The sequence below is a fragment of the Pseudorasbora parva genome, chromosome 17 (assembly GCF_024679245.1).
Source record: "Pseudorasbora parva isolate DD20220531a chromosome 17, ASM2467924v1, whole genome shotgun sequence".
Lineage (NCBI taxonomy): Eukaryota > Metazoa > Chordata > Actinopteri > Cypriniformes > Gobionidae > Pseudorasbora > Pseudorasbora parva.
The window spans coordinates 11,212,221-11,225,625 of record NC_090188.1 but is presented as its reverse complement, the minus strand read 5'-3'; the positions used below and the strand labels follow the sequence as shown (position 1 = coordinate 11,225,625).

At 37.1% G+C, this 13,405-nt stretch overlaps 1 protein-coding gene across 2 annotated transcripts; it reads right to left on the bottom strand.

Annotated features, from left to right (window-relative positions):
• Window positions 1–2,334: 2,334 nt before the first annotated feature.
• On the bottom strand, window positions 2,335–11,712 carry eif4e1c (eukaryotic translation initiation factor 4E family member 1c). 2 transcript variants are annotated; one of them, XM_067421675.1, is made up of 7 exons: window positions 11,561–11,629; window positions 10,271–10,362; window positions 7,589–7,684; window positions 7,429–7,492; window positions 7,100–7,213; window positions 6,874–7,013; window positions 2,335–3,472 (listed from the first exon to the last, which is right to left on the bottom strand). In XM_067421675.1, exons 1-7 carry the CDS (start codon window positions 11,627–11,629, stop codon window positions 3,358–3,360), a joined length of 690 nt encoding a protein of 229 aa, XP_067277776.1. In that variant the 3' UTR covers window positions 2,335–3,357. The 2 variants fall into 2 exon arrangements, with proteins under 2 accessions (XP_067277776.1, XP_067277777.1); XM_067421676.1 differs by having other exon boundaries at window positions 2,336–3,472; window positions 11,612–11,712.
• Between the last annotated feature and the right edge of the window lie 1,693 nt (window positions 11,713–13,405).

The window sequence follows — 13,405 nt, the reverse complement described above, 5'->3', positions numbered from 1 at the left end:
ATGTATTGCATGTAATTGTGTGTAATGTAAATGTATCTTGTTATATGCATCAACCAAGAAGATTTTAAATTGTTTTGATAATCTGACATGCATTACCTTATAAGCTACTAGCAACTGTACAATCTCAACTACTGCATCATTTAGAATGGCAGAGAAACTTCCAGAACAGCTTGTTCAAACTCCACATTCGCAGTCAGGCTGAAGGAGTGACTTTGTTTGGAGAGGTTATTTACACATACTTAGACACTGATGCAGTTTAGGACCTTTTGGGACTTTGTACCCGTGCTAAAGAATACAGCAGCAGTGAAATGTACACCAGAAATGAGCCCTAAAACCCGGAAATGTGTTGAACAATGAATGAGCAAGGATATTTACACTTCCAATTATATCTTTGAACTGGATTTTTGTTTGAATATCTGAAATAAGTTCTAAATGTGACAATGGGTTGCTGAGACCATTATTAAACCGTCACACCCAATAGGTGAACTCATCTATTCACTAATCTGTTTTTACAGCCTTTACACTCTGTAAATGTTACATGTTCTTGTAACTATTCCAACTCAAACTTTCAACGAAATTGAATACTTCCCTACTATACAGGGCCTTCTCAAAAAATTAGCATATGTGATAAAAGTTATTTATTTTCCATAATGTAATGATGAAAAATAAACTTTCATATATTTTAGATTCATTACACACCAACTGAAATATTTCAGGTCTTTTATTGTTTGAATACTGATGATTTTGGCATATAGCTCATGAAAACCCAAAATTCCCAAAAATCAGCATATCATGAAAAGGTTCTCTAAACGAGCTATTAACCTAATCATCTGAATCAACTAATTAACTCTAAACACCTGCAAAAGATTCCTGAGGCTATTAAAAACTCCCAGCCTGGTTCATTACTCAAAACCGCAATCATGGGTAAGACTGCCGACCTGACCGCTGTCCAGAAGGCCATCATTGACACCCTCAAGAGAGAGGGTAAGACACAGAAAGAAATTTCTGAATGAACAGGCTGTTCCCAGAGTGCTGTATCAAGGCACCTCAGTGGGAAGGAAAAAGTGTGGCAAAAAACGCTGCACAACGAGAAGAGGTGACCGGACCCTGAGGAAGATTGTGGAAAAGGACCGATTCCAGACCATGGGGGACCTGCGGAAGCAGTGGACTGAGTCTGGAGTAGAAACATCCAGAGCCACCGTGCACAGGCGTGTGCAGGAAATGGGCTACAGGTGCCGCATTCCCCAGGTCAAGCCACTTTTGAACCAGAAACAGTGGCAGAAGCGCCTGACCTGGGCTACAGAGAAGCAGCACTGGACTGTTGCTCAAATTTTGCATGTGATTTCGGAAATCAAGGTGCCAGAGTTTGGAGGAAGACTGGGGAGAAGGAAATGCCAAAATGCCTGAAGTCCAGTGTCAAGTACACACAGTCAGTGATGGTCTGGGGTGCCATGTCAGCTGCTGGTGTTGGTCCTCTGTGTTTTATCAAGGGCAGGGTCAATGCAGCTAGCTATCAGGAGATTTTGGAGCACTTCATGCTTCCATCTGCTGAAAAGCTTTATGGAGATGAAGATTTCGTTTTTCAGCACGACCTGGCACCTGCTCACAGTGCCAAAACCACTGGTAAATGGTTTACTGACCATGGTATTACTGTGCTCAATTGACCTGCCAACTCTCCTGACCTGAACCCCATAGAGAATCTGTGGGATATTGTGAAGAGAAAGTTGAGAGACGCAAGACCCAACACTCTGGATGAGCTTAAGGCCGCTATCGAAGCATCCTGGGCCTCCATAACACCTCAGCAGTGCCACAGGCTGATCGCCTTCATGCCACGCCGCATTGAAGCAGTCATTTCTGCAAATTGATTCCTGACCAAGTATTGAGTGCATAACTGAACATAATTATTTGAAGGTTGACTTTTTTTGTATTAAAAACACTTTTCTTTTATTGGGCGGATGAAATATGCACATTTTTTTGAGATAGGAATTTTGGGTTTTCATGAGCTGTATGCCAAAATCATCAGTATTAAAACAATAAAAGACCTGAAATATTTGAGCTGGTGTGCAATGCATCTAAAATATATGAAAGATTAATTTGTATCATTACATTATGGAAAATAGTGCCTTGTCAAGTGCCTGTTCAAAAGAATACTGGAATTTTTTTTTGCACCAATGACAATTACACAACAGGTAAGTTTGAGCTCAAGCAATTAAAGTAAACCTTTAATATTGAGGTGTTAATGTCTTTTTATGACCTCTGATAAAAGAAAGAGAGAATAAAGAAATGGAAAAAGATTCAATTGTTAATGCAAAGCACATAACCTTTACTTTGAAAGAAGGTAATATACATCCTGGAATTACAGATAATAAAGATACATTATGAGCAAAAAAAAAAAAAAAAAAAAATCACAATGAATATCCTCTCTTCTTTCACTGATTCAAAGAGTGGGGCAAACTAGAAAATGTCTACAGTATCAATGAGGGAAAAGGTGAAAGCAAACTTAAAAAGCATGTATGTCCAGGCATTCACTGAATACACTGTAAAAAAAATAATTCAAACAAAAAAAGGAAAAACAGCAGGCAGTAGTAGTTAAGAACCACATTGCTAACAACCTCAAAAAACAACTGAAAGAAAAGGAAGGAGCTTGATTTTTGATGGTGTTCCTGTCACTACATAGTTCAACTGCAACGCATATATCATAAATAGATGGAGGGGAGAAACAAGCAAGATGCCACAATTCCAGCATAGCTGAAACAATAAATGACCAGTCCTCCAAATTCCACACTTGGAGCATGACCGAAAGTAATCCTTTACAAACCTTTAAGATAGTCAGTCTGCAGGCACCTCTGCAATCACTTCTCATGCCAAACACCTCTAACCAAAGCATGTTAAAACAGTTTGGGCCCTTAAAACCTCCGTTTGGATTAAGTTGTGGGTTTGTTTATTTGTTCATCTGACGGTGAGAAACACTTCATGGCGTGACGTGTGAGAGAACGAAAGGTTAAAGCAAAGAACAGTATATGCCTCTTATCTAAGCCTTAGAACCTCTTCAGCTAGGTAAGTCTCAATTAGTCCTTTAAACTCTCCCAAATCACTATAAATGATATCAGTAACATCTAGCTCAACTGGTATAGTTTTAGCTGACGCAGTCCTCTCTCAGGTCTAAACAAGCAGACGTCCCCTGATCTACACGGAATTGGTGCTGATCATTCCAGGCTGGAGAGCACTACATTTACATATTTGATTTTTTTCTTTTCTTAAAAAGGAAGGGCACTACAGTAGTTGACAACTGAAAAGTATTAATGTGATGCAAATTTGAAATTTTATAAACCTACAATGAGTTGAAATTAGTTTTCTTCAAACTGAGTACATGTTCTTTGTTGTAGAGCCACTTTTGCTAGAGGTGTCGTCATGTGACTGGTATCCGATGAGGGTTTTACTGGGGATACTCAAACGCTCTTTGTATTGTTGCCTAAAGGGGAAGAAAAATACATCACTTTCACAATGAATAAGTGAGTCAGAGAGATATCTAATAGATATCAGCATATTTTCATCAAACATTAACTAAACAACTAATATGAACTTCCAGTCAAAAAAAATGGAGGGCCATTATTTTATTTCTTATCAATTAAATATCTTCAAATTAATACTTTTATTTAGGAAGGACATATTTCATTGATCAAACGTGACAGTAAAACATGTATAATGTTACAATTAAATACAATTTTACAAAAAGTATTTATTAAGATTATTAAGCAGCACACCTGTTTTCAACATTGCTAAAGCCTAGTTCAGACTGCACGATTTTCAAACTCGTCGGTTCACTGCTCTATTCACACTGCATGACTATCTGGGGTATCATTCAGTCACTGCTGTGTTCACACTGCACGATGGTTTGACGACAGAGGAGTTCACACTGCATGACTGAACAAGAGGAAGAATCGCCGACAACTCTCTCTCTCTCCGGTGCGCAAACTACGTTTCCCAAACACATGTGCGATGTGACAAGTAAACAACGCGAGATCACACGTGCGTCAGACCGGAGTTCTCCCGCGAGACTTGGAATTGTTATTAAAAATGATAAACTGCACAAAGCTGATTTGTGGAGAAAAAGAAAAAAGATTATGGCGGAAGAAATTGTTGGAGAGACAGAGGGAGCCAGGATTTTGTTCTGCAAAGAGAGTTTAAGGTAAATAAATAATTTTGTAATGTGCTACTGCTGTGGCTGGATGTGCAAATGTTTGGCCTTTGTTTCTGTTTGATAGAATTGTAAATATATCTATTAAAATACTGAAATGCTGCTCTATAACTCCCTGAACCTCCTGCTGCCCTGTATCTCACTCTCTCATTGGCTGTCGGTGTAATTTTCAGTCAGAACGCTGTTCACACAGCAGGAGTTTGAATCGCCGACAGCTCCAGATATTTAGCATGCCAAATATCTCACCGGCGTCGGCGATTCTCTCTGATCGCGTCTTTGATTATTCACACTGCGTGATTGTCACTCGCGTGCACAAGCACCGATTTGCCTGTGATCTCGGGCATTTGTCGGCGATTTCACAAAACCTGTCGGCGACTCAAAATCGGGACAAAAATCGGGCAGTGTGAACTAGGCTTAAGAATAAGAAATGTTTCTTGATATGCTAAAAACATAGTAAATTAGAAGACTGGAGTAATGATGCTGAAAATTCAGTTGAAAATAGGCTGTAGACTAAATGGTTAAAAGGTAGCAACTTTTTTTCTAGCCTTATCATCAGCTCGACTCAAGAGCTAATGCATTTACTTGCTGTAACATTTAGCAAGGATTGAATGTAGTAATACTAACTGTAAACATGGTATTGTGGCAGAAATGTGGGGATATTCATATTGAATTATGAATATAGTTGTAATATAATTAGGGCCTGGTTTCAAAGACAGGTCTTACACTAAGCCAGGATTAGGACTTAGTTCAATTAGGACGTTTATATAGCGTTTAAGCTACGTTTATAGCTTTTATAAATGTGACCTATGAAAAAAATATTACTGATGTTTCTTGATATACATCAATGGCACTGACATATCTTAAGGTGTCAGCACAAAGTTTTTTTTAGTTCAGTTCAGTTAAAACATTCATTTTATTCTGGGACTGTAGTGTACGCCTGGTCTGTGAAACCAAGGGTATGTTTATGAAATATCATTACCCTATAGCATTTTTGTTATGAAGCTATAGTGTTTTTTGTGCTTTATTATTTATACAAAATGAATTTAGGCTACTGTTCTTAAATGACAAATACCATATAACCAATAGTTACTTTTTACCATGGTATTGAGGTACGAAGCATTTTACCTGTGGTTATCTACAAATATATGATGTTATTAAAGAGCAATAATTAATCTGAATAAGAGTAGAGTCCTAACTTAGATTTACTAGAGTTAGAATACTTAAAAGCTCTCCAATAAAAATTTAGTTGTTACCATCTTCACAGATGTTAGCTTTTGCTATTTAAAATAAATGTTCATCCGTATATTAAATCAAGCTACCGTCAAACGTGCGTTTCCAAGAGACAAAACATGTAATATTAATTGACATCACTAATAATTATTAATTACTTTGGGTTGCACCCAAACGAAGTTCTGCTGCCACCATCTCTAGAACTCAGTGGGACCACTGCCACTGATCTAAAATATTAGGCTGCAGCCCTGGCACACACTTTTGAACGGTGCATTTCAATTGTTAGAACAAGTGGATTCACTTAATCTGTCCTGATTTGTAATTAAAATACTTCAACAATGTGTTGCATGTCCTAGTGTGGACTGTATTAGGGCTGTCAAAATTGCTCAAAAATGACGTTCGAATATTCCCTCTAAAGCAAACACGAATATTCGAACTATTCAAACATCTGGGCGCGCATTTTGTCAATGACGTGCATCAATAACAGGACAAATTAATACAAAGAGACATAAACTACTTGTATAGCTTGTCTATTTAAGTTTATACATATTTGACAACGTATTACTTACACAAAAACGAGTAGATTGTTATTATAAATTATATAATTATTATTTATAAATTAACTAAATGGCCAAGACTGCAGAGCGTAGACCTCTCTCTCTCTCTGACCCTCACTGCGGATAACGGTTTAAATGAACAAACTTTGAGTGCTGATCAAGAGTTTTGTGCAAGCAATTTAAGGTTGCGAAATATAGCTCTTGTCCCAAATATAGCAGGCTTCATTCAGTGATTGAAACAAATAATATTAATATTAATTGAAGTTTTACAGCATATTGTGCGCTCTGAGCGAGCTGTGCTAAACATGGAGCTTTTTCCTTGACATGGTAAATAATCAGACCAGTGGAAGCAGTGCATTTATCCTTTATTCATGCAATATCTCTTCAGTCAGTACAGTAGCCTACATTTTAGTAATGTTTCTATTTTTAACGTGAAATAAAATGAGGCATGGTATGCTAACTGTATCTTACATAGCTTATAGCTTGCATATAACTATCTCGCGGCTCAACAATTTTACCTCCTACTGACCAAAATCCAACGTACTTCCAGACATGGCTTTTTAGATTATGCAGTTAAAATCTCTTTCTCTGCTGCGGTTGAGTTGGGCTCTGCACTTTCTGCCATCTTCCCTGCAAGACGCATCAACTTTCAGCGGTGACAGTGCGACTCCTGTGACCTGTCCCTGAACCCTCAGGCGCGCGCTCACTCGCAAAGCAGACAGCTACGCCTCTAGTACCGCGGCGGGGGATATTTTTCCGCTTTTTTTAATTTAATTTTATTCGAATATTAATTTTCACATTCGAAATTCGTTTTTTTTTTATTCGAATATATATTCAAATTTAGAATATTTGTTGACATCCCTAGACTGTATGAAGCAAGTGACGTACCCTATCGTCATGATAGCATCCCTGTTTTGGCAGTTGCCCGTCCAGATGGCTATTTTATCCCCCTTTGGCCTGACATTGACCACAGCTCCACACACGTCTTCACTGGCCTCATCAAAGGACTCTCCGATTAAACATAACAGCTGCAAAGGACATGCACAGTATGAAGTACACAACACACACTGAGCCATCCACAAAACCATGTGAAAAAAGAAAAAATAACTCTTACTGTTTCCATCCAATAACGGTCAAGGTCATTGTGTCGTTGCTGTTTGCTGAGGGTCATTAACCACCTTCCTCCCAGTTTATTCCTGTCATCCTCCCACATGGGTTTAATACCATCCTAAGAAATACATAATCTGGACATCAGTGTTTTCACATTTTTGTCAAGCGCTAACATTAATCCCATTATCAGCATGCAGATAATTAGATCTGCAGTCATATGGCCAGATGATGCCCACAGTAATTCAGAAATGCACCTGATTTGCAATGAAATGTTTAGTTAATAATCAGCCACAGATATTAGCTTGGCCATATATACACATTTCCTCGTCTTACCTTAAATAAGCAGTAGTCACAGCCAAAACCAAGCTTACTGGGCTGCTGTATGTGATTGTATAATCTGAAGAGTGAACAGAAGTCAAATCCATCATGATTTGCCACTCACATTTTCTTAACCAGAAAAAAGGCGATAATGTCAGAAAGGAAAAACACTTACGCCCAGAAATCTTCCACTGTGTCAAACTTGGAGATGAGACGCAGATTTTCTGTCCAACTTTTGCTCTTGTCATTTTTGAAATACCAAAGAGCCCATCTGCAGGGAGGCAAATAAGGACAGTGAGCACGAGTCTCCTTGCGTCGCTCATATAATATTCATGTAGAAGCTTTCAAGGATCTGCTTCAGCCGAGAGACGTGTTAACCAATGGATGAGCGCGGCTGGTGGGAAAAATGGCTTTGAATTAAAAATATTACAGGACACAGTATTATTATTAAATATAAATTAATCTTGTTACTCTGAAAAGATGGTGGTGTCCTTCTGATGCTGAGGCTCAAGAACATCTTTAGATCATCTCAAATCATGCTGGAGAACATGATCATTAGTTATCACACAAACAGCTAGTGTTGCTATCATTAAAGCTAATACTTAGGCTCAAATGTGCTACTTTTTCCAAATAAACCTTTCAATCAAATAGTTATACTAATGTTATACTATACTAACTACTAATAATATTTCATTTTAATGTAAAAAAGTATTTATAAAATCCTAACAATTTGATGTTGGCGGAAACATTTTCACAGTGGACTTTTGAACCCCATTGTATACACTATCATTCAAAGATGTAGGTGATTAATGGCGTTTGCACTGAGCTGTACGGTTCAGTTCAGTATGATTCGAGACGCTAAACCCTGATCCGGCTTGCTTTTCCTCCGCCAACAGCACCCTTATAAGCGTGTTGTAGCGATCAATGTCATTCTCGTGAAACAACAGTGGACGACATACAGCAGATATTGTTCTTGCCTCTCAGCATGTGGCTGTTGTCACAAGACGACACGCTTTGTTTGAGCCAAAGACGAAGGCTGCAAGAAAAAACACAGCCGAAAGAACACGCTCAATATACCGGACTACTGTGCTAGTACCCCAACGGAACAGTGCCAAAATAGTGGTAAGGTTCAGAATTAGGGTACCATTCACAACTTCTGACAATGGAAACGTTAAAGATCGCTTACCGAACTGTACCACTCAGTCGAAACAAGCCATAAGAGTTTTTTTTATTCAGCAGGGACACATTAAATTAAAAGTGACCGTAAAAACATTTATAATGTTATAAAATTTTTATATTTCAAATAAATACTTTTTCGGTGAACCTTCTATTTATCAAAGAATCCTAAAAAAACAAAACAGTTTCCACAAAAATACTAAGCAGCATAATTGATTTCAATATTGATGATAAAAAAAGAAATGTTTCTTGAGCAGTAAATCAGCATATTAGATTGATTTCTGAAGGATCATGTGTCACTGACGACACAAGAATAAATAACATTTGATAAGATTTCACAATTTTACTACAGCCATGGTGAGCATATACAGTCTATTAGAACAAAAGTGAATTTTCACCTTTGACAATGTTTCATTCTAACCAGCTGCATAAAAGCAAAAGGACTGAGAAATAATACACCTCCACTAAACACAAACGGCTATGTTAACAGTCATAAAGGGTGCTATCGTTCTAGAAACCAGCAGTAAGTGCTGAGTATATGAGGGATGCTCCCTGTCATTGCTACTATAGGGTTATCTATGTTGCAGTCCTGACCTGTGGTGAACTTTAGGCCATCTATAACAGACTAGAAAAAAGGGCAGAACGAAAATTAAATAAAACAATGCAACAACAATTGCAACACAAACTGAACTGAAATGTGAATGTTGTACTTTAGTGAGTGACAGCTTTAATACTGAACGAAGGTCCTTACAGATCTAAATATGACAGAAATAAGCCATGGCCAGTGAAAGGGCAGAAAGGGCTGGAATGAGACGGCTCAACATGTGAGCTCAGCACTTCCTGCACCGTGCTGGCGGACTGCCACCTCATCGCTCATGACTTTTGAGCTCAGAATGACACCAAACATTTTGCAGTCATCACATTTTCCAAAGATGTCCTAATGTTAAGCAATTGATTTTCTTTGTTTTAAAAAAAAAAATCTTCTGCTCACCAAAGCTGCATCTATTTGATAACAAAAATACATTTTGTAAAATAACTAATATATTTGAATATATTTTAAAATTTAGTTCATTCCTGTGATATGAATTATCAGCATCATTATTTCAGTCTTCAGTGTCACATGATCCTTTAGAAATCATTCTAATATGCCCAATTTGGTGCTCAGATTCAGATTATTTTATTTAATGCCATGTGAGCATTCAAAGCTATTTTAATTTGGTGCTCAAGAAACATTTCTAATTATCGATTTTGAAACAGTTGTACTGGAAACGTATCTTTTTTCTTTGCTTTTTTTTTTTTTTTTTTTTTACAGGATTCTTTGATAAATAGAACATTCAAAAGAACAACATTTATAATATTACAAAAGATTTCCATTTTAAAAGTCTTTACTGACACTTCATAAATGTAATTAAAATAAAAATATTAACATTTTACTGACCAGACAATTTTAAACATTAGTTTATGGCTAGTTTTATATGATCAACATAGGCTAAAAAAATGCACACTTGTTTTAGAGATTTTTAATATATATTGCAAATAAAAAAAAGGATGTGCTGTATTACCTTTTATCCCTAATGGACTATATTATTGATTTATTATCTGTCCTGTCACATACACTACACAGGTGATGCGAATTGAACTTGAGATAAAAATAATACACAAAGAAATGTATGACATTTACCTGTTTTGCAAAGGGTGTTTGATGTACTGTTCTGAACTTGTCACTGGAGCTGTAGGACTTTCAGCACGGCCTTCTTCATTTTCAGTTCCTCGCTACATAAACAGAACAGATTTAATGAATTTTCCAATCACAGAAGTGTTTATTTTACAAGAAGTGGTATCTATCAGATTAAATATTTAAGAGCAGATACATTTCCGTGACTATTCCTAGCTATCCCCAGGACAGTGGAAAAAACTGATTACAGAAAGTTCAGGGTCATTCCACGTGCATACATGGAGAAATACTGACCATCAACTTATTGCACAAGTCTCATGCAGATTCTGTGCACATTTCAGGCCTTTCTTAAAGAGTTTCCTAGACAATCTGAGAACTTTGAGTAAATGGCAAAAATACTAAATGGAAACAGATGTTGCAATTGCTATCTATTGGCTCAAATACTCCAAAACCCCTGGATACCTGGGGCTGAGAGCATTAAATAAACCACTATCTTTGAGTTAGTCATCAATTCAATTATATTACTTTTAGCCAGTTCATATCTTGTGTCAGTTAAATAAAAAGGTAGATTAGCCAAAAAAGTGAGACTAACTGCTAATGGGTCATACTAGATCTTAAGGCAGCCTTAGCATACACTTAATAGCTATTTTATGAAACTGATCAGACTTAAGGGACCTTCAGGCCTGTTACCAAGACAACCAGGTAGATTACAGTATGCACTTAATGCAGTGCAACATCACACACACACACACGTCAGTAAGTGTAATTGCCAGTTCAATTTGGAGTCATACACCCTCTACTGTCCGCTATGGTATAAGCTTCTCTAGACGCATGCTGACTTATTTCAACGCTCATCAATGACTTTGATGCTATCAACGTAAGTTAGTCTAACTTCAAGTTAATACAGTCGAGCACATTGAAACGTCACATTTAGTTGATAGTGAATTATGAAGCGTATTAAGCAGCCACGGCTGAGCACGCTAGCCGAACAGTTAGCCATGAACACACGTGTCCAGATGTCTGGAGATATGATCTCATCACGTGGAGACGAGAGAAAACCCGACACTATCCGCCCCCAAAGCGTTATAGTATCTTTACGCCGATCCGAAATGACCCGTTAACGGGTGTGAGGACTGATGAATGGTCGTTGTCCGGACCCTCCCTGTCTCTTAAAGTCACCAGCAGCAGTGCCGCCCCGAAACCATACTGAACGCCAAAAAAGACACCTCCAGCTTTTAACACTACTGCTCACGGTTTAAACATGTCCCGCAGACAACACAACAGACGCCAGTTTACCATTGTTGGTCGCTGAGAAGCCCTAAATGAAAAAAGCCCGCTCCCTCTTACCGGCTCCGAAGTCGCCATCTTGCCTGTGAAAATTCTTCTGACCGTTGGACGCTGCTGCGTCACGCACGCGCTCGAGACTCTACGGAAGCTGTCAGGGCTCACGCGTGCTGAACGCACTGCATGCGGGAGACCAAAACGCTATTTTGAATCTTTTTTTAATTTCATTTTTGCTTTCCCCCTTATTATACGTACATTACATACAACATACATACATGAAACAGAAGGTTAATACGAGACAAGCAAAGATTACTTCAAAAGTGCAATATAAGAATATTAAATAAGAAAGAAACATTTAACGAAATTATCCCTTCGCCATTTGGGGAGGTATAACTAGTAGTGGCGTAACATTTTCATTAATTTATCCATAAAATTTAATGGGGTTGGTTTTCTTTTTTCGATTTTTAATAATAAATGTAGGCCTATATCATTGTTTGTTTGTTTTTTTAATGTAGACTATATAATTTTTACATAAATTGTGACTGTATCTTTGTCGTCACTTCTACTACGAAATAGTATAAACAATTTTGCCCCAATAAAGTTTTTTTGAATGCTGAAATCACGTATGAACAAGCATCATTAGGATGGATGCAATATTAATATCAATATATATATATATATATATATATATATATATATATATATATATATATATATATATATATATATATATATATATATATATATATATATATATATATATATATATATATATATATATATATATATATACACACGTGTGTGTGTGTGTGTGTGTGTGTTACATTTTGGTATGCTACTGTTTGTTAGTGTAACTATACAAATTTTCAACTAAAACTGAAAACAGCCCAGAACTTAGTATTGATGAAAAGTAATTCGAAATAAATGATTGTAGCCTACAGAAAGTGCTAACCAGTCGCATGCTGGGAACCTCACGTTTGTTTGTTTTAGACTCTATAGACCTATCAAATCTTTTAAAGTGTGTATTCCAGTGTAGACTGCAAAAAGTGGATTGAATTTTTTTTTTCCAACGGTGACTTCAGTCTCCATATCCTCCTACACACAAGGCTCCACTTGTGCTCGAACAGGAGATGTGCACACCCTCACCTCCCCCACTTCTGATCAATGTTCCTGACTCTCCTGCTGACCCTGTACTCCAGTCATCACAGCCGAAGTCTAGATTGTATATTCCCCCTTTTTGGTTTCTGTCTGGTGTCAGTAACTGTAAAGGTGACATCCACCACTACAATACCGCCGGACACTGGGTGGCGCCTTAGTGAATTTATTGATGACTCAAGACTCAAGAATGAAAAATAATTTGTTTGCACCAGAGGTATCTTGCTAAAGAGGCAACCATCTCTGACAGAAATGTCAGCGAGATCATATGATGTAAACTTATGAAAACATATATACCATCCTCCCAAAGAAGTATACCTCAAGTTCAAACATAAGTTAAAGTATATTTGTCAAAGCTTTGTGGTACGTATACTAATATCAGTGTACTACTACTTCTTAGGACTAAATTGGCCCACTTTTTATGTTATAAACGTTTACTTTAAGTGTAATACTATTTGTTCAGTAAGTATAGTATCTTGTTTCAGTGTTTTTTTGTAAAAAATAAAATAAAACTGTAGGTCTATTGCAACTATACTAGGATACATGTAAACTTCAGGCACCGGTAATACTGTTAGTTTACTTGCTAGATATACTTCTAGCTGAATTTTTGGTTTATGAAAGCACACTGCAATTTTTCAAAGTGCAAAAATAAAATAAAAATTAAAGTATATGATTTTTACTCATACAAGTTAAACACTATTA

Coding starts and splice junctions, on each gene's coding strand:
- eif4e1c (XM_067421675.1), bottom strand. CDS start 11,629: ATGGCGACTTCGGAGCCGGTAAGAGGGAGCGGGCTTTTTTCATTTAGG. Junction 7,493..7,588: donor ACAGTGGAAGATTTCTGGGC/GTAAGTGTTTTT, acceptor TTCACTCTTCAG/ATTATACAATCACATACAGC. Junction 7,214..7,428: donor GTGACTACTGCTTATTTAAG/GTAAGACGAGGA, acceptor TGTATTTCTTAG/GATGGTATTAAACCCATGTG.